Here is a 22,633-nt window from a genome sequence, read left to right on the forward strand (position 1 = left end):
TAGCTCTCTATCAGGTGGCTCCCCTCCCCCTTCCCCGCCAGGCCCCGCCTCTGTCTCCAGGCTAGCTTGGAAACCTCTGCAGAGGCCTGAAAAGGGAGGGGGGAGACCCAGTAGAGCGCAGATTCTGGGTGGAGACAAGAGCTCCCGCCTTTCTTGTGCGGCAACTGGAAGCGCAGGATTGGTTCAGCGGGTGCTGCCGTGGGAGGAGTGGGTGGAGCCAGTCAAGCTTCCAGTCGCAGTCAGAAGCTGTTGCGGGAGCGCACCATCACAGCTGCCAGGAGCATCCAGGGTGATGTGTGCCGCAGAGCTGCGGGGGCTGCTCCCCCCGCCCTCTTTGCTTCCCATACATTAGCTATTGTCTCCTAGAGACCCTCCGGAGCACCCGCTCTGCGCTGTCCCTACCCTGTCCCTGTCCCAGTGGCAGCGGGCTCTCTCAAACGCTCTCTGGCCCCCATAGCGCTGCGGCCATGGGCATCAGAGCGATGCTGCGAGCCGCTGTGCTCCTGCTACTCATCAGGACATGGCTCGCAGAGGGCAACAACACCACTTCCATCCCGGAATACGTCTTCGAGCTCTCCCCGACCATGCCTGCAGTCATCCATAACGTCTTCAATTGGTAAGCCAGTTTGCCACCAGGGCGGGTGGGGAAGCCACAGAGTATGGCGGAGAATCTCATGCCACTTGGACAGAGTGAGCTGGGGGGAGGGGGGCTTAGACGCGGGTCAAGGAGCCCTGGCACTCAGGCCCTGCCTGCGGGTTCCCTGAGGGAAATTGGGTGGGGGTATGGAGGCGACCTGTTGAAAAAAAAGTCCTGTGCTAAAACCCACCTGTTACTATGGCGCCAGACAGAGCCCTGTATGCCCAAATTTCAGCCCCGGGGATGGAGAGAGGATGCCCTCACCCCAGGGTCTGCCAGCCATCCCCAGGGACTAAGACCATGGGCAATTTTCCCCAATCACATCTTTTCGCGTTTGTGGGATTGGTGTGAGGTGGTGGTGCAGGGTGATGGGCAATTCTCAAAGCATACGCAGTAGAGACACCTGTTTGAGTGTGCGTTTTAATCTGCTCCCTGAGGCGCATGCGTGTGTTCTTGCGTTTGCATGTTGAGCAGTGAGGACCTTTTCTGATGCCGCAGGTAGAAATTAATGACTCATCTTCACAGGAGCCCAGATAGTGTGATCGGTGACTATATAATCCTATAACCTGGTGGTCTAAGAGCGATGCACTTTTGTACATATTCCTATGAAAATATTTGAAGATTCAGGTTTTGTTTTTTTTCTGTGATTTTGTTTGGATCTGCAAATTTCTGAAGAGATGTTAAACAGTCAACCTTTATGCATAGATGACATAGAAATGTGTATTTGCATTGGCCTGGGAACCTGAGTGCTGGCATATGGGTAATGTGCAGTCCTAAACACGCGGGAATGCATTACTGTAATTCAGGAATAATTTATGTGCACACTTGGAATGATGTGTAATGAAATTTTGTCATTAAATATGATTGGAAATAATTTTAATGGCAAAGCAGAAATGAACATGTCATCAAAAAGGGGGGGGAGTAGTTGAGCAGGGTTCCAGCAGACAACTCTGCAATGGTCTAAACCTCAACCCAACACACACACACACACACACACACACACACACACAGGCATGCAAGATCGCGCAGGCGCGCACAAGCGCACATTGAAATGTACAGGGGCTGACATTCCCTGCTCACTGCGTCAAAGATTCTCAGAATCATAGAGATAGCCAGAGCCTGTCCTAAATTCACAAGCTCCTCTTGGGGGAAAGAGACCCACTGAAGATCTAGATGAATTGGGTGAGCATATCAGAGATTTCTGGAAAGATCGGCTTTGTGGGGCTGAGCTGGTCTACTTATATATTCTCACCCAAGACACATCTAAGCTGGAAGCACATAATTAACCAGAGAGATGCCTGCTCCCAGAATACAAGTTATGGCTTTTTCAGGACAGCCTTGAGCCTCAAGGATTAGAAATGTTTTGGTTGCGTGAGGGTCATAAATATCTGCTATATGAGCCAGGCTCTCTCTGTGTCATATGCCATATGCCAAGTGTTAAAAACAGGTATAAAAAAAGGTTCACATAGACGTGACAACAAAATGCCCAGCCCTAGCCCAGGTAGGGGCAATGCGACTGTGCTGGAAAATGTAAACTGGATGGATCAGCTCAGGAGGGCACTGAGGGCAGAATATGGCTTTCCTGGGGCAATTAGGTGTTCATGTAAAGATTCCCACCAACCCAGAAAGCTGTATTCAGGCTGATGGCAAGGTGAGGATCCTTAGGGGATTGAAGCAATTCATTTATCTGAGGCTCCCACCTGTCCACTCCATCCCCTCTTCACATCCCCTATAGCCTCCCCCTTCCCATCCCTAAACCTGCCTAGTAACCAGGATACAATTCCTGTGTCTCACCCTCTAGATAAAAGCTTTAGAGGGGGAGGAGGAAAGAGGGGGAGGAGGAAAGAGGAGTCTGCTGCAGTCTGCGTCACTGCTGCACTTCTGGCTGACTCACCGTAGGGAGGGAGGGAGGGAGGGGAGCAGGGAGAAACGCATACATGTATGACTGTACAGGTCTGCGTGGGTGCAGAAGAGAAGGCCCTGGCAAGCTGACACCTGGCGTGCTTTTTGGTGTTTGTTCTCTGAGAAGCAATGCATCATTTACTAATGACTTCTCTGTTTTAGCAAAAATTGTGCAAATGAAACTGTGGTTGGCAAGATTTTGGACAGGGTGCTGTCAGGATATGATGCCCGTCTGAGACCATATTTTGGAGGTAAGATACATCCAGACACAAGACATATGTTAAGTGGAACAAGCCACCCCTAGTCAATAAGCAGACCAGTGGCACTCCCCTGGCTCAATACTTCTGCCTCTCCCCTTCAGAGACCTGCAGTGAACACCACCAGGCCTCCAACCTCCAGGGGTAGAGCCAAAAGGCCTAATTTCCCCCACTTCTCTGCCTTCTGCCCTACCTCCGTACTCCTTTACAATTACACAGAGAAATCCTGAAGATCACTTCCTGGTGTGGCTGGAAAAGTGTTAACCCCAGAAATGGGTATGCTAAACAACACAAGTGTCATGCTTCTCAGGCTAGAATTTTCTGTCCCATCTATGCAGAGTAACATATTCTTCTACTTGAAAATACATTATGGGCACCCTGGACACACACCCTATTCAGCTAGTTCAAAATTAAGGGTATGGTCTCCTTTGTGTTGTCTACTTCACCTACCCACCGGGTCCTCTGTATACTCCCTAAACCCCACCAAGTTCATTTTATTCAACACACTCCAGGCAACGTGATCTTTATAAATCCAGCCTGATCGCCTCAGGAACTTTTGATGGCTTTATTTAACTGACAAATAAAATTTAAACTCAGTACTTCAGCACTCAGACCTCGAGCACAGAGATGAGAAATGGCAAATAAACTGATGCTTGAACCTCCAGGAAGCCAATACATCAGTTTATCTTTATATCTCTACAAGACCACCACCACCAACACACACACACACACACACACACACACACACACACGCACACACACACACACACCTGTAAAAGGCAAATGGCGTGAGTCACAGAATTTATAAGGGACAGGCAACCCACAGAATAGGAATAGCATCCTCTAGCCCAAGGAATGCCCAATAAACCTAGACCAAGGACAAACAAAAGGAGCTACATTAGAGATTAGCCACGTTTCTGCTCAATGGAGCAGAAAAGAAGCAAAAACAAACAAAAGAGTGAATGACTAAGTCAGTGAAAGCACTCCACTTCCCGCAGGTGGTAGTAGAGCCCCCCATTCTAAAGGATTAATGAGTGCTAATGGTTAACATTTGTACATATGAATAGAGAAAGGTCCTCTGAATACACAATGCCTCCACCCTAAAGGGTTTACAACTGTGGGGGATTTCCTTTGTAGTAGACCTTTTGGGGGAGAGGGGTGGAAGGCTGTGATTTATCTGAGGAGGCACATTGAAAACCAAGGTGGCCTCCCTGGGCTAAGCTTGGAGGTGGGACATCTCTCTCATGTCCCCTTTGCTGTGAGCTCCTTCCATGAAGACAGAATGTTCAACCCCAGGATCCAAGGTGAGTATGCACTGGGACTGGTAAGGAGTGAAGAGGGCAGAAGGAAAGCTCTTTTCAATATAGGAATTCAGGTGTTAGGGCACAACCAGCATCCCATTTCATGACACAGGTTTTTGATCAGTTGCACCAAGCACCAGAGGGTGGGTGTCAAGAGAGTAGCTATTACGTTTTCTCTTTTCCTCATTCTCTTGTTTCTCAGCAAAGGCTGACCAATATCCATTTCAGTATATTGCAATGAGATGCCATCTCTGTAGGCACCCAGGGTTAGGGATAAGGAGTAGGGCAAGGACCAACCTCTGGGGATTGTCAGATGTGGCTGGTTCACAATACATCCATATTTTGAGCTGATTTGCATTTGTTTACACCTGATGCTTAGCATCTGACAAACTCCTCATCAGCTTTATGAATATGCAGACTAGGGCATATGAGAAAGATGGATTCCTTATTTGGCCAAATAGTATATGAAGGTAGGAGGGCTAGAATAACACTGGACCTTCTAACATTTAGACAGGAGACACTATAGGTTTTAAATCTGGGGCTGTTGTATTGTGAGGAGAAACAATCAGTGGGATATATGAGTTAGGGGATTCAAGGTTGAGGGAACCAGAACTCTCTGTAAAGCCTCCCACTAGACAAGAGTCAGATTCCCCTTTGTGTCTGAAATGAAGTAGAATTTCAAGCCCCACCCACCCCCAGGCATACACACCCCTAATGCAGAGACCACACCTAACTGGGTCAGGTTCAGATGGGAGCCTTATTATATCTTTGAGAAGGAGAGGAAGAGGAGGAAGAGGAGGAAGAGGAGCCAGGGAAAATTAACAAAGCTGCTTCCTTCTGGGCAAGAGAAGTTGACTCCACAGTGTTTCCAAATGCAAATCCTTGAGGGGCTTTGTCTAGCCCAGCACCTGGCATGACATAGGTGTGGAATGAAGGAATGAATGGGATATCGTCATCATTCCTTCATTTATTTGTCTTCCTCTAGTATTCTGATGGATTCTAGAGAGGAAGAAGAGGTGAGGCAACACAGTTTCCCAGAGGGAAGGAAGTGGTTACCCCTTCCACTTTTCCTGCCTTCCTGAGCCCATCAGGAGTGACAACAATGGGATATGGGGCTGAGGCCATCACCCCAGAGAGAACACTTAGACACCTTATATGGAAGCTTCTTATTCCCATTTTCTTATGCTTTTAGGGATGTGGGATACCTTAGCTCTCATCTTGATCACTGCTAGCACATAAGGTGTCCCCTCTAGGTGGATATAATATAAATAAGTCTCAGACTATATCCCTAAGCCAGAACACATGACTTGATGACTGTATTTTAGCTCTCACTTGCCCCTTCAACTGGGACCCCTTGAACATGGTTATGCTCTATAGGAGATAGAGTTGCCTGAGTGGCACTGACTGGTCTAGGATAAGAAGTCTGACAGTGCAGTGAGGTGATGAGGGGATAACTGCCTGGCCTCTTTGGGGCTTGATAATTGCCTAACACAGCATCCATCCTCTGAAGGCATGTGGGGAACCTGAAAGTCTGTAATAAAGAATATCATTTCTAGAAACCCCTGTCACTAGAATACTTTCCTGGAGATTTCTCACAATAAACCTGGGTGCTAGAACCTGGGCTATGACCTCACACAGAGGCTCATTTACTTCTCAGCTGACATGCATATGCTGATTCCCAGTACACTTTGCTTTTTTGAAGAACTGGGATAGTAATAACACATTTGCTACTTAGAAGCTGAGCTTCTGGTTAGTCAGCCTTCAGTGAAACCAACAGGCTGAACTGCAGGTGTCATACATGCTTCCATAGCAGCAGTGTTATGTAATACACATAGAATAATGACAGCTGTGGGACTTGGTGAAGGCAGCTTTGAGCCAATAAGGAAACAATAAAAATGCATTTTTTTTCACAATACCTTATAATTTTATATATATTTTCACATTCCTAATCACATTTGAGTGGGCAGCACTCAGACCTAGGTCTGAAAAAGAAAGCCAGGAGGCAGAAACACACACACACACACACACACACACACACACACACTAACATACACAAACATTCAATACACTGATAAATTTACTCACCCATATATACATACTGACATGCACTCACATGCACATGCTCATACATTCACATATGTGCATGAACATAGCTAACCATGCACACACAAACATGCTCATGTCCACACAAATTCACTCACACACATACTTAAACATTTACACACATGAAATAATGCATTCGCTCACATATACATCCACATTAACACACATACAAACAAACATACTCATATATTCATTCATACATGAGCATACTCATTCACACACACACAAACATGTCCACATATTTACCAACTCACACAAACATCCTCATACATAAACATGCTCACTCATTAATACATATAGACATCAGCATCCACAAATGCACATATTAACATGCTCACAATTCACTGATACCTACACAGTGATATACTAACACATATGAATTTGCTCATGAACTCACTTGCATCTCAGCATGACCATAGGTTTATTCACACACAACCACACTTATGTAGACTCACACTTAATTACACTCACAGACATGTTCACACATTCACTCAAGTACATAAATATGCTTACATACACTCACACTTATATACTCACATATACACTGAGTGGCCAGATTATTATGATCTCTGAGCACATAATAATCTGGCCACTCAGTGTATATCCTATATAATAAAAGGCTAATATGCAAATTGTCCTCTCTACCAACCCATGTTCCCTCCTTCTGGCCAGGCTGGCTGGACCCCACCCATGCACAAATTCATGCACCGAGCCTCTAATTTATATATATATATATATATATATATATATATATATATATATATATATATATATATATCTCACACTCTCTGAGTGGCCAGATTATTTTCAGAGATCATAATAATCTGGCCACTCAGTGTATATGGTGAATATGAGTATATAATAATGATAACTTATTGCAGTTATTTGTTGCATCTGAACAAGGTCACACACACAAACTTTCACATATTCACTCATACAGACACATACAATCACACACTTACATCCCCAAATATTCACTCACATACATAGAGTCACTCATGCAAAAATGCTCATAAAAGTACACATTTATACATTCCCTCCTATAAGCACTTAACATACTAACACAGACTCACACATGAACATACTCATACATGTGAACAGATACATTGACTCAACACACAAACATACCCACATACACTCATGTAAAGACAACTTTACACACACAAACGTGACCATGTATTCACTCACACACGGACATGCTGACAAATATACTAATATGTGAACAGTCTCACACAGACAACCCATATTTTCTCCCACACAGTACACTCAATTAAATACAAATGGTCATACATTCATTTACTCATAAATGTGCTCTTACATTTATTGACTTGCATAGCTTCATTCACACATCCACATGTCATATATACACTAACATGAATACACTCATACTTATGGAAATGCTCACACATTCACTCCCTCAAAAACATTTAAATAATATTGAAATATTCATACATGTAAACATGTTCATATTTACTCACATATGTACATGCTCACACAGTCACTCATACACAAAGATTCTCGCATAAATGAAAATACAAATTCATGTACAGACAAACTCACAAATGCAAAGATGTTCATGTATTCACTTGCACATTCACACATTCACTTTCACATATCAACATGCCTACATGATTGCATGTGCTTACATATTTACTCACATGCAATATATGCAAACACAAATATATTCACACATTCACGCATATGAATACACACAGATTCACTCATATACATGGATATACTCACATAAACATATTCACATACACACACACACACACAGATTAAGTTCCCAAGTACACCCATGCTCACACATTTCTTTGCATGTTAACAAACTCACATAACACTCATAGTCACACATTCACTCATTCACACACAAATATTCATTTGCACATGAACCCACTCATAGATTCACTCCCATACAACATGCCTACATACATGTATATGTGCTCACAGCACACACTGAAGCACACAATCATGCTCATGCATTCTCTCACACACATACACTTATGTACACACTAACACATTCACCTACACATGAACACACTCACATATTTACTCATCCCTGTGATTATGCTCACATAAACTCATGTGCACAGCTCACACGTTCATTCACACAAAGACACGCATTCCCTCACACATGGACACACCCACATGCACTCATACAAATATTATACACATCAAAAATCTTAGCTCTTAGTTTTGGGCTTATTGCTCCTTAGTTTTTATCAGGAAAACATTTAAAAGAAGAGTGCTTTGCCAACTTATTTTCTCTTTATTTTTCCCGAATTTCTTCCTTTTTAGTGTAACAGGGGCCAGGCCCTGCTTTAAGTTCTTGTCCTGCATTAACTATGAGACCAGTGCTTAAATGATCTTCATTTTACCCATGAGGAAACTAAGGCTCAGAGAGGTTAGGTAACTTATTCAAGGTCCCACAGCTAGTAAGTGCCAAAATGGGGTTCAAAACCAGGCAGTCTGGCTCCTGAGTTCAGACTCTTACCTTTTATCTTACCCTACATGTAATATTGTCTTCCTATATTGCAGGTGACCCTTTGCCTGTGGGAATATCTATGTATGTCTCCAATATTGACCACATCTCAGAAGTAACTATGGTAAGTATGTCAGCTCCAGCCATAAGACTGGGGACAAAGTACATGGAACAGTGGGCAAGATCATAAGCCAACTCCAGTTGTTCTGACCTGCAACATAGCTCATATTTAGAAATAGTAGTTTTTAGAAACTACAACCACTTGGAATTGAAAAAAATAAATCCAGATGGATTCTAGACTTAAAAAGGCTTATGAAGTTTCTAAAAGATAATATAGGATACTGTGTTTACACCTTTATGGTAGATAAGGACTTAAAAAAAACACATAAAACACAAACCATAAAAATAAACACTGTTAACTTCAATTATATAAAATTATGTTTAGCCAAAACTTTTGGAATTTCTGTTTTGCAAAAAACAAACAAACAAAACAAAAAGAAAAACCAGGAGCAAGTAGTGATAATCCCTTCCTTTGGTGTCCACATAAACCAGAAACCTCTCTTTAATTTCACACACAAAGGAGCAGTGGTTTGATTTTATGTCATACAAAAGGGAAGATGGGTGGAGACCCCTGTATACTGTATTTCTTATGCCTGCATACATACACACGCTCTCTGAGAATGAAAAGTTGGACACCCTCGCTCACAATTGAGATTTACCTTTCTTTCCCCAGGACTCTAAGGTCACGATGTTTTTTCTTCAAACCTGGAAAGATCCACGTCTAGCATACTGTGAGACCAACTTAAACCTGACTCTAGACTATCGTATGGCTGACAAGTTGTGGGTTCCCGACTGCTACTTTCTAAATAGCAAGGATACCCCTGTGCATGACATGAGTGTGGAAAATCGTATGTTTCAGCTTCACCCAGATGGAACGGTGCATTATGGCATGCGGTGAGTTCCCCAGGGGTCAGGGGACAGGCTTCATAATTTCCACTGAATATCCCATGAATGTACTCTAAGGGACACACAGAGAATCCTGTTGCTCTTCAAACCTGTCTTGCACTGACCATTCATTCACCCTATTTTCCACAGACATCCTTGGCTATCCTGTCTCCACACCTTGACTTCTGCTGTTGCTTCTGTCTGGAGTGGCCCTTTCCATGAGTCCAAATCTTTGCCATCATTCAGTTGCTAACTCAAATGCCTTCTTTGTCAATAAATCCTCCTTGATTCTCACTGGAAGCTCTATCCCTCTGCCTTAGCATTGTAGACATTCTGTTATTTATCTTTGTGTATTTTCTTTCCCATGCAGTGAGGGAGGGAAATCATATAAATTTTGAAGTCCATACAGTAAGGGAGGGGCCTGAGCTATGCCATTGGTCATATTTGTATTATATAGAGACCCAGAGGTATGCAGTATGGCTTTGTTGTCTGTGGCTTTGCATGCACAGAATGTGTGCATGCTAGAGCTCCTCACTGGTCCATATATAACATTGCAGACAGCCACCAAGGCTCTCCTCACAGTGTCATCTCTTACAAACCATCACTTAAGCATAAGAGAGAAATTTAGCTCAGAAAATTTCCCCAAGAGGTAGCTGCCAGGGTTCAGCTCTATTTCTGAGTCTCTCTTTATCTAGGGTACTCCTGCTCTGTCTCTTTTTTCCCTTTTATTTACCCATCCACTGTCCCATGGAACTAGTTGCTGGAGTCAGAGAATAACAAAGCTTGCATGGAACAAGACACTGATCACACTTGTTTCATTTAAAGGGGACTTCAGCTGATTAGTACTGCATGGAAGATTCATAAAAAGGACACACACAAAAAATAAAAATAAAAATAAAAACAAACCTACCCACTGTGTAAAATAGAAATAACTTCAAAAGTTGAAAGGAACTAGGCTGGGGTTAGCAGCTGGGAATGGTAGGATAAGGGCTGGAGCAGAGCCCCCCCCCCCCCCAGCTGAGATAACACAGAGCTTTTAAAACTATCCTGTTCGCAGTGGTCACTTCTCTCATTTCCCAAGCTTCTTCAAGATTCCACTTCAGATTCCTCTCATGGATCCAACACAGGGCTACTTGAAGCCTCTGCCCAACACTTCATGGCCCACTTCAGATATGTTGATTCCTCCTACCCATTTATATCCACTGACATTTTGCTAGTTCACAGTATCCTCAAAGTCAGATACACAAAGATGAGAGCACTGTGGGGTGTGAACAGCTTTCATGGCCAAAGATGAGTCTGGGCCATCTATACCTGAGGACTTCATGTGAGCACTGCACAGCAGATGTGGAGCTTTAGCTGCTTCAATACAGCAGTTTTCTCTTGGGAGTCTTGAGCAAAAAATGTCCCTTTTCTGTCTCTGCATTCAGTTTCCTCAAGCACCCTTCTTCTGACATCCTGAGGTGTCCTGACATGCCACACATGTATTATTAGTTCAAGTCAGGCCATATCTCTTGGTTTCTTTGTCACATACAATGTCTCTCTCTCATCCTTACATAATTATACCTCATCTTACCTTAAGGAAGGAAGGAAGAAGGAAGGAAGGAAGGAAGGAAGGAAGGAAGGAAGGAAGGAAGGAAGGAAGGAAGGAAGGAGAGAGGGAGGGAGGGCTCAGCTCTAGTGTAGGAAGTACAGGAAGGTGTTGGACAGGTCAGTCCTTGGGATACCTCTCCTTCCCCACCCCTTCAATGTTCTCACTTTGCCTGGGCTAGACTCACTTTTCCTTTGCTTTTGCTTTTCCCTTGCAGACTCACTACCACAGCATCTTGTTCTATGGATCTTCAGAAATACCCTTTGGACAAACAGACCTGCAAGCTGGAGGTGGAGAGCTGTAAGTCTATCTCCCATAGCCCCTTCTTCGCTGCCTGTGGCCATCAGGAAACTAAAGACAGACTCTATAGTGAGAGGAATGGCATATCTCCCCTACTCCCAGCCTCCCTGTCTCTGTTCTCATAGATTAGATTAGATAGATAGATAGATAGATAGATAGATAGATAGATAGATAGATCTGAGAGAAGGTGTACTTTAGGGTGTAAATAGTCCCATGGGAAAATTGTACCATGCTATTGGGAAATTATGCATCAGCTAGTGGGTAGAAACACATTGCTGTGCTTTCCTTCCTGGCAAAATACAAACAAACACAAAAACAAAAACCAACCCTCCAAACTGAGAGTTCCCTTTCCAAGTGTCCCCTCCCCAAAACTCAGACTCAGCAAAACACAAAGGAACCCCCCCACCCCCCCAAAATGCAGGTTCCAACCATCCTTTGATTCCACAGATTATGCTGGTATGAAATCTACCTTTCCCTGCTCTCTGAGATTGAATAACTATGTTACTGTTATTCTCTGTTTCCCAGATGGTTACACAGTTGAAGACATCATGTTATACTGGGAAGGTGATGAGAATGCCATCCAGGGGACTGAAAAGATAGAGAACCCTCAGTTCACCCTCCTGGGAAAGAAAGTAACTAGAAATGAGGAGGTTTTCTACACAGGTGGGTCTGGCTGCTTCCTTGTCTCCTATCTCTTGTCTCTTTGGTATCCTGGTAAACTCCTGGGGACCTCTGCCTTGAACCTCTACACTCTGCACAGCCTCCTTTACTATTTTTTTCTGATTCTGGAACCTTGCAAAAACACCATTCATAAAGTCCCTGTGACTTACTCTCCGCAAATAAGAAAATGGCTGTGGAAGCACTTGGCCAAATTTAACACTCACTCCACAGGTATTAAGGATTCATGCTTATGTTGATAAAAGCAGGCCTCCTCTCAGGGCCAGCCCCTCACCCTCCATCTGTTTGAAGCTTGAAATATGTCATGTCTCTCCAAGTTTTAAACTTTAGTTGAAATGGAGGAAGGGAGAAAGGAAGAAGGAAAAAGCAGATTTGCTATGCCATATTGGCCTACAGACACATGCCATTGTCACTGTCCTTAAGGCAGCAAATGTGGTCTGTTTGGCAGACAACCTAGGATATAGTATTAGAAAATGAACTGCCCATTGATTTCCCTTCCTCTATCCTGTACCTCACCCTGAAAATCCCCTTAGCCCTGCCACCCTGATACCAGTATGTCTCTTTGCCAGGTTCCTATGTGCGACTTGTACTGAAATTCATGATCCAGAGGAAAATTATCCACTACCTTGTTCAGGTCTATTGGCCTACTATCATCGTCACTATTTCCTCTTGGGTGACGTTTTGGATGAACTATGAATCTTCTGTAGCCAGGATGACAATCGGTAGGTCCTGTCCTCCCTCTCCCCCCAATCCCAGAGAGGAAAAGCTGAGAGTAAGGGAAGAGTACTAGGAACAGTGTGTAACTACACAGGCAAGGAAACAAGATAAGTCCTACCCAACAAACATTTGTACAGGTACTTAGCTAATACCCAGCAGAGAGACCAACAGGTGTGAAAAAAAATCAGGGCTGGGGTCTTCATGTGTTGGGCCCAAAGTACCAGAATTCATTATTTTCTGGATATATAGTAGATGAATGGACAAGTCATAAATGTAGATCAGAACTGCAATACAACAGACATTGATTAAGCAACATATCAAAATGCCCTGCTAGGCAGCAGAGGACTATTAAATGAGCTGCCCTCAATGAGTATTTAGTGGAAGACCAAGACAGATGCCACTGGAATCCAGAGGAGGAAATGACCAAGTTTTGTTGTTGTTATTGCTGTGTTTTTTTTTGTTTGTTTGTTTTTGTTTTGCTTTTAGCTAAAACTTCACCAAGAAACTGTTGCATGAACTGGGTTTTCAAAACTTGTAGGAGATAGAGGCACAAGACTTGCCATTCCCTAAAAGAAGAAATAAATTGATTAAAGGCCCAGGGGCCCTAAAAGGGGGACTAAATCATAAAGTGAAGCAGCCAGAGCAGCAGCTGGGGAAGAGTAACGGAAAGAAAACTTGGTTTGACCTGGAAAGACCTTAAAATGTAGTTTAAACAGTTGGAATTTCATGGCTAAGCAATGTGGAGCATCAAAGTTTTTTTTTTTTAGCAGTAACAAGGAGGAGCGTAAGAAATCAACTCCTAAGTATATCTGGCCTTACCTCAAAGAAAGCAGTGTGACTTAGATCCAGGTCTGGTTTTTCCTTCACCATCTTTGAGGCAAACTCTTTAGTCTCCTTCCTTAGGAACACATGCTATACTAGAACTTTATATTGCTGTAATATTTTAGGACTCACAAAACCTTCTAGGGATGTGATATCATTTAGTATTGAGGAACTAAAGAAAAGTATATGGACTAGAAGGCAAAGGATAAGGACCACCCTGTAGGGTAAAATAAATAGGGCTGGAGATGTAAATCACTGTGAAATAATAGCTAGAGAATTTTTACTTGATCCTAAGAGCAATAGGAAGTCACTGAAACATTGAAACACAGACTCGGTATAAAGATGGGGAGGAAAAAAAGAGCAAAAGTCCTAGGCTTATAGAGCTGAAGGCCTTTTTTTGCTGAGAACCCTCCCCACCACAGAAATTTTATTTGCTCTCTTTCTATACTATGTGAGTCCAATGGCTTGCCAAGAACTTCAGCCACCTATGCCATGTTGTTTATAGGTCTGACTTCAATGTTCATCCTGCACACCATCAATTCACACCTGCGGGAAAAACTGCCTGAATTCTCTTGTATCAAGGCTATTGACATCTATATGGTTGTCTGCTTCATCTTTGTGTTCCTGTCCTTGCTGGAATATGTCTACATCAACTATCTTCTCTATAGCCGAAGAGAAAGTAGTCGCTGTTATAGGCTGTGCAGAAGAGCCCGAAAAATCATGGACCAATATCGCTACCAGCTGGAACCAGAGCTGCAGGTTTGACATTTTGACTGATAATAAGCTTTTCTTGAGTGCCTCTTTAGCCTAAGCTTGGCACTTGACCCTTCACATTTCATAGTAATTTCTTTCACACACACACACACACACACACACACACACAGCAGATAACAAAGAAGTAGAAAAATTTATTATCACTTCTCTACAGGTTAAGTCATTGTCCAAGGTCACAAGGCTTGTAAGTGGCAGAGCTAGATTTCTCCAGACATTTGCTCTTCAAATCCAGTCCACTTAGCATGCTTCCAGGGCAAGCGATGGAGTCAGAGCAAAAGGGAGTATAGGGAGGTTGAAAGAGAAAAAAACAGACAACAGAGAGGCTGGCCTACCCTTCCTTCCTTTGCTTTTCTGACTCCCAAAGCCATGCTGAGGCTTTTGCTACTGGTGGTATATTAATGTCTAGCACCATCCCTTCCTTCATAGGGAGCCAAATCTTAACTGCCTGAAGAGGCCTTGCCTTTGTTCACTACACAACACTCCAGAGGGAGCAGCTGCCTCAGAGTTACACAGATTTGGCAGCCACCAGGGACTCCCTTTACATTCTAACAGCCTCTTGGTCCTGTTCCTCAGCCCGATGTGTGCGAGAGAAGCCTGGAAGAGGAGATTCTGACAGTCGAACAGATCACAAGTGCTCCTCCCTCCCCGCAAGTGCTTATTCATGTAGGATGTGAATCTGCTGACTTTATGTGTCTACCCACTGTTTCCTCAAAAGATGCCCAGTTTGACATCAAAGACGAAAGTGGCTCTCCTCTCCCTAGATCAGTGCAGGCCCACTCAGCAAGCCCAGAAAGTCTTATCTCTTTGACCCTCATCTCAGACCTGGTCCCTCTGGCCACCTCAGAAAGCCTCAGCTCACTGTCTTCGCTCTCACTCCAGTCTTGGCTGGCCACTGAAGAAAGCCTGAATGATCTCTCCTCCACCTCTGAGCAGACACTGCACAGCTGTGACTCTCACGTTAATGGTTTCGAGACTGATGACAGTGTTATTCCTACAAAAATCTACAATCCTGGTGAGGCCCATTGCCATGCTGAGACCTTCTGTTATCCAGAAGACCCTAAAGAGAGCTACAACTTGGATGACAACCATGGCTATGGCCCCAATAGAAAGCATCTGCTCATCCATAGCCAGAGGTGTGTGCCAGAAGCAATCTGTGAGCCTGATAACATGCATAGATGCCGTGAGGAGTTCCTTCACTTGCCTGGTGACATCAACATTCAACAAGACTACCTTGACGTCCAGAACCAACTGCAGCATGATGATGACGCTACCTGGAGCCATGATGATGATGACGACAATTTCATGGGTTTTGATGAAGATGAGGACAGTAGTTCAGAATCTGATGATAGTTGCCCCCCAAGCCCTGGGTACTCCTGCAGGGAAAGGCTTTTTTCTGACATCTTTGACCCTGACTACATTCCTAATATTGATAAGTGGTGCCGTATCCTCTTCCCTCTTGCCTTTGTGGTGTTCAACATTATTTACTGGCCATACCATAGCTTTTAGTCCCATACTGCCTCAGAGTAACAGGGACACTGTGTTGTGCTCCTTTCACAGTTTCTTTTGGTTCCATTTTGCCTTCTTTCCTTTGTTCATTTAATTTTGGTTATTTGGACAATCAAATCAGTTCTACCTTTCTCTTTATAAATATGAGGTGGTGAGTAGTTGGTAATAACGTGTTCTGGCTGGAAAGAAAGGGATTGAGAAAAAGAGGTCAATCCTAACTGATTTTTCTTTTTTACTGGAAGACTGCCACCTTTTCAAATATTTCTAATATCTAATAAATACAGAAAAGCCCCTGAAAATATTTAGAGGACAGAGAGGAGCCAGCTTGAGGGAAAGAGGAAGGAGCTGAGCCATGTGCACAAACATTGCTAGGCACTTTTTTGTCCCCCTAAAGTGTTGAATTTTCTTTTTCATTACTTTTTTTCTTATACTTTTTTTTTTTCCCCTTGTGGTTAGGATCCTTGCTCACCTGTTGCTTAGGGTTTTATGGGAGAAAGTCAAGCTTGATTGGGCTAGGACGCATAGGGGAAGAGCTAGCTATGGCTTGGAAGTGTAGAAGACTGGTTCTAGGAAAACTGAGGACTTTTGAAAGTGCCTTTTTTGCACTATTTTTGTTTTATTTTGATTATGTTGTTGTAGCACAGGATTGGGAATGGAATGTGGGTGGGTAGTTAGGGGTGCTGAGTGAGATGTCAGGGTGAGAGAGCATGTTTCCAGCAGGAGCTTGTGAGGTGCTGAGTAATGTCAAGTTGGAGATTACTCAAATTGAACTGGCATCTTTGGAGGGGTTGGAACTTCTCTTATCTATATCTCTGCTCCAGAATGATTGACAATAGGGACTTAGTACATGTTTCTAGGTCAGATGCTGATTTGAACACTAGTCATAGAACAAGTACTGGTGAATGAAGATTAGGGTTAGAAAAGTTCTGACCTGCTACTTCACCATCTGATCTAGAATAGCAGATGAACAACTGTTGTGAATCTCTATACTAATCCTTTATATTTGTCCAATGTAGTGTTAATGAACTCACTGAACCATCATATCGTCAGACCCTCACAGGAGCCCTGTGAGCCAGAGAAGGCAAAGCACATTGTCCCAATGTTCCGAGGGGAGAAAATGGAGCTTGAGAACATGCAGCCAGTAAGTGGTAAAGCCACACCACTCACTCTCCCTTCTTGTCCCCTTAACTTTTTCAACTGAGGCACTCCATTTCCCCCCCCCCTCCACTTTACAAAAGGGGATGCTCCATTAGGTTCTGCTAGGCACCAGACCTCATTCTATAGCACCTGGAGCATTTCTGCAGGAAGAGGCTGGTGACCAGTGTGAACACATGGAATATGCCCACTCGCTTGGGCTTCTAAAGGAAGTATAAATTAGTTTGTGCTCCAATGTGCCAAACAACTCCAACTCATTTGATTGAGGCCATGGAGGAACAAGATTTGCAAAGCACTCAGCATATAGTTCTCCTTTCTTCTTAGGCAGCCTCCCCTGCAATCCCTCAGCCACCTCCTCTTTTAACTGTGTTTCTGTGTTTGTTTCTGTGTATACCAGTGTGTGTGTGTGTGTGCATCAAGGTAGTTCTATGTGCACGTACAACTATTTGAAAAGTTGTATAGCTATATGTATATCAGTGTAAATCTCTATTGGTGTGTATAAGAATATATATATATATATATATATATATATATATATATATATATATATATATATGGATAAATATGTGTGTGTGTGTGTACCACTATGAAAGAGTGTGTAATATTGTGATTTATGTATGTATGTGCTTGTGTGTACATACATGGGTATATTTTGTGTGTAGGTCTAAGTGCACATGTGCATACTTATGCTTATTTATCTGACTTGAATGGGTGTGAAAGAAAATACACCTGAAAGCATATGTATTTCTTGTTGGTGGCTCTTCTATTGTAGAATCAACAGAATTTCCTTGGCCTGTTCCCACATGAAGGGGAAGGTGTCTATTTGGCCAGGCTGATTAACTGCTTTCCAATTCCTGTTTCAGGGAGTGGCTCCTCACCTTCTCCCTCCACCCATTTGTGCTATCTCCTGGATAGAAGACACAGAAGTGAATGTAGTCCTATAGTCTTGGGGAGTGATAATTTAGTGCCTCGAGGCAGGAATTGCTCAATCATGGGATAAGTAGGGAGTTCAGAGCATTTTGTTTTGTCCTGGAAGGTGCATTGAGAACAGAAATATGATATAAAGAACTAAAGAACTATAGAGAAGGTTGTATATAGCCTTGATAACTCATCCTTTTATTTCAACCACCTTGTAAGCCTGACCTTGGAGTAAGCCCCAAGCAGTTTGGTGATATGAGGAAATGGCCCAGGGAATTGGCTACTAACAGCTGGATACAGAGAACCAAAGGTACCTGGGAGATGGCTGCAGGCATGGACTGTGGTGGTGGGTCCATTCAGAGGCAGGAGTGCTTTAGTAGCCTCTCTGGGATGGACGGTTGTTGATAAACTTCAGCCTTGGATTTGGAACTTCTTCTTTCTATCCCCTCCAGGGAAAAAGATAGTGAGAGGGGTGAGAAGGCTAACCAAGAAGAGAAGTACGAAAGGTCCCAGGGACTGCCTGCCCAAATCAACCCATTTTGTCACCTCCCCTCTTGTTTTCTATAGATACAGCATAGAAATATAGCCTTCTACACATACACACCCACAGAGATCTACACAGTCATACACACATGATGCACATGTTGGTCACTCACCCTCAGCAGTATATACATATACTAGTACACACAGAGACATACACAAATACACAGCCACAAACACAGTCACAATCATGTGTTTACACTTGTACACACACACACACACACACACACACACACACACATCTTGTAAGACAGATTTAAAACAAGAAAGTTGCCCCTGGAAAGTCTAATATTGTTTCTTTATTTTTGGACACCCCTCACAGAGAGGTCCAGGCTGGAGAGGGAGCAATGACCCTACATGTGAAGCTCCCAACATGGCTACAGAAAGACTTAAATATTGTTTGGTTGATTTGGATTTGGGTTTCCTGGAGGGCCTTTGAGCCCTATGGGAGGCAAGCAGTTCATTTAGGGTGAGGTCATACTAGTGAAAGAGACTAGATCAGTGGGGACAAAAAATGGGATTTAAAGTGTATCCAGCAGCAATGCACAGGAAAACGTCAAAGCACAGAAGAGTAGAGAGGCCAGTTGTAAATATCTATAGATCCACATAGCTAGATATAATAGTATATCTTAAAAAGAATATATTGCCCTAATGTGCTGCAATGTGTTGAACTGTACTGCAACTCACACTGTGTGAGGCTAAGTGTCAAGGTGAGGTGGAGATCTGGCAATGGTACCTTGTGAGTTTGCCATAGACTTGGTCATTTTAGCTTGAAAATTGCCAGATCACCCCTTGTCATGTTCAATGTGTGTTCTGTCTTCAGCATCATTATTGAGCCCCATCCTTAGCTGTCCCCAGTGGTACAGGCACACCTTCTCCAGCTGGCTGCCTATATCCCCTCCTACTCCATACCTCACACTAAGTAACTCTGGAAGTGCAGAGCATCCAGTAGGGCACTCCTGGGGTTTGGCACATGGAGTTTTCTCAGCCCCAACCAGAGAGTGCTTGTGGCAATAGATCATTTTGATCTTTGACAGAGGGAAAGGTGTTGCTAAGTCTGGGATGGAGCAACCCCCACTTAATCCTCTACCCATTTTCCCTTTCTTTTCCTCGCATGAGCTATCATGTTAACTTTCGCCTTCAAATACCCTCTCCATCACTACCATGGGAAAGACAACCTCTGTCTCTTCAAAGTGTCATTTTATTATGTTTATGTGGGACATGTTTCCTACCAAATTCTCGCCTGTTCCATCTGCCACTGTGGGGTGCTTTGCAGAACTAACAGAGGAGCTGTTGAGTCTTACTAGAGCTTGTCAAATGTATTCTTACAATCTATGTCATCTTGTTAATAGCAATGCTGAAAAGTCTTTGTATATTTAGAGTTGTGTTTTGCTGAGACTGTGGTCATTCCTTATTCTGTACACAAAAGAGCTAACTAACCCTCTGAGCTATTAACTAATGAATGCATTTGCTAAGTTATCCCCCAATATGGTACCCTATTATGGTGCTGAGCATCAAAAGAAATTGTGACTTGTCCTAAAAAGTTCATTGTGTTCATGCTTGCTGTATCGTGTCCTGTGATCAATATGAAATCTTTATTATCAGTGTTGGGTTTTCAGGGAGGGAGGGAGGGGTGTTACAGTGTCACCCTCAAATACTTCAATTATGAAAAAGCCCCAGTTTGTCTGCTGACTCAACATGTGTAAGACTTTGCACCCACCATCTTGTCAGATTGTGTCCCTGGGGACAGTAGTCATCAGCAGAACTGAAGGTGCCCATGTGTAGTTCAACTGACCACAGTGCCAAGGAATTGTTCATAAGCCAGCCAATGCAGTGTCATTCTGGAGGAAGATGAAGTACAGTAAAACTACACATTTACACATGTACTTCTTCAGGAGAAGTGCTGGGTCCAGGCGATGAAAACCAAGAAAGGAGGAGGACTAAGATCCATGTGCCCTGGATGGCCTGACCCACAAAAGGATACAGAGCAGCAGAGGCACCACAAGATGACATGGTGCCCTTTGTCCTTATTAAATGTAAATTCTTGCATGAAAAAGAATTGACCAGTTCTGAATTTACAAAAATGAAATCATAAAGAAACAAAATTATGCTTCTGAAAATTATGATGAAATAAAGATTTGTAAATATCCAAAAGATTAAAATAATAAATAAATATATAATGGCAAATATGTTTATGGGTCATTGTGTTTCCTCTCTGTTGAGTTAGGAGGGAGCTTTATTTGAGCCCTGGAAACTCCTTTTTTTAAAAGTATTTTATTGATTTTTTACAGAGAGGAAGGGAGAGGTATAGAAAGTTAGAAACATTAATGTGAGAGTAACATTGATCAGCTGCCTCCTGCACACCCCCTACTGGGGATGTGCTCGCAACCCAGGTACATGCCCTTGACCGGAATCGAACCCGGGACCCTTGAGTCCGCAGGCCGACACTCTATCCACTGAGCCAAATCAGTTTTGGCAAGCCCTGGAAACTTCTTATTTCTATTGCTCACCTTCCCCTTCCCCTTCCCCTGGCTTTGCGCATTGTCCTCCTCATACCCTGGGACATTTGAAACCAGGGTTTTTGAGCAGAAGGGAAATGGTAATGTCACAGTTAATAGTAAAATTAGTTTATACTTTTGCACAAACTATTCTAATCATTTTAAACAAAAGTATTTTAAAACACAGCAAGCCATTGTGGTGCCAAAATACAATAAGGGCATTTATTTCCATTGGCAGGTCTTTATAATTTTTTAAATGTCCTTGGCTGATGTAGACCTGCAGAATAGAGAGCAAGAAAACCCTGTGACGGTGAAAAGAGAACATCATATTCAAGTTTTTGTAAGTTTGCAGAGTCTCATTAAAATGCCATGTTGTATTGGCCTAGCCAGTGGCCATGGAGGGGGGTGGGGGCATATGTAGGGAGGGGTTTGGGATGGGAATGGGAGGATAAGGACAATTATGTGAGACCATAATCAATAAAATAAATAAATAAATTATTAAAAATAAATAAATAAATAAATAAATAGAGTGAGGAAAAAAATAAAATAAAATAATAAAATAAAATAAAATGCCATGTTGGCCTGCCTGATGTGGCTCAGCAGTTGAGTGTCATGGAAGTGTCTTAATGAAGTCCCTGTATCATCAAAATGGGATTTGAACCTCCTGATTAGAAAGGCATCAGTCTGGCAGTCTCAGTCTCTAAATGAGAATTGGGTCACACATAAATAGGGCCACAATTTGGTTGGCTGTGAGTCCCTGTAAGAGGAAAGAGCCCTTGTTGGTCATCTCATCCACCCATTGGGAATTGCTGTGTTAATACTGGGCCCATCCATATATCTCTTCCATACACTTCCTTTCATCTGTCCACACTATTGAGAGGACTCTCAGAAGAATTCAGAAACTCTGAGATGTCAAAATAAGGTTAGTTGTAGTTTTGTCAGAGATTTCACTGAAGGCTTGAGCATCTCCAGGTCCACTTTGTCCAGGACTAACTCAGCTATGGCAGAATTTGCATTCTTTCTGATGAGACTGGTGGTAGTTCATGTGCTAGAGGAAGAGTCCTTCCCATTGCCATCTTTGGAAGCTCCCTGACCAATGTGGAATCACTCTGTGATTCCTATCCTCTCACCATTTAAAGTATCCCTGACCTCAAGAAGTAAAGAGACCCCTCTGTTGCTTCATTAAGTAACCCAAGACCCAGTAGTGGGGGTATACATAAAGGATTTTCTGCAAGGCAGCAGGATGTACAGGACACCTTCATCAGAGCAAAACATCCCCTTGTCACGAGTCTCTGAAATCATGCTGTCAAGTCATACATCTATGGGTATGTCAAAATGTACTCTCAAGAGCTCCAGAGGTCAGCAGAAAGATGGGTGCAGTGAGAGACAAAATGAACAGATTCTTGGCCCAGGTAGCTTTCTCCCAAGCCATGGCTAAGTACAATGTCCTGCTCTTTGAAAAAAAAAAAAAAAAAAAAAAGCCCACCCATGAGGTAATAAGGACATCAAT

The 22,633-nt window shown here is 43.1% G+C and overlaps 1 protein-coding gene across 1 annotated transcript; it reads left to right on the top strand.

Annotated features, from left to right (window-relative positions):
- The first annotated feature begins 226 nt into the window (after positions 1-226).
- Positions 227-20,814, top strand: GABRQ (gamma-aminobutyric acid type A receptor subunit theta). The gene is made up of 9 exons (XM_036413163.2): positions 227-616; positions 2,702-2,790; positions 8,739-8,806; positions 9,416-9,636; positions 11,433-11,515; positions 12,041-12,178; positions 12,763-12,915; positions 14,238-14,491; positions 15,080-20,814. Exons 1-9 carry the CDS (start codon positions 468-470, stop codon positions 16,010-16,012), a joined length of 2,088 nt encoding a protein of 695 aa, XP_036269056.1. The 5' UTR covers positions 227-467; the 3' UTR covers positions 16,013-20,814.
- The last annotated feature ends 1,819 nt before the right edge of the window (positions 20,815-22,633 follow it).

The sequence above is a fragment of the Pipistrellus kuhlii genome, unplaced genomic scaffold (assembly GCF_014108245.1).
Source record: "Pipistrellus kuhlii isolate mPipKuh1 unplaced genomic scaffold, mPipKuh1.p scaffold_m20_p_49, whole genome shotgun sequence".
NCBI classification, from domain to species: domain Eukaryota; kingdom Metazoa; phylum Chordata; class Mammalia; order Chiroptera; family Vespertilionidae; genus Pipistrellus; species Pipistrellus kuhlii.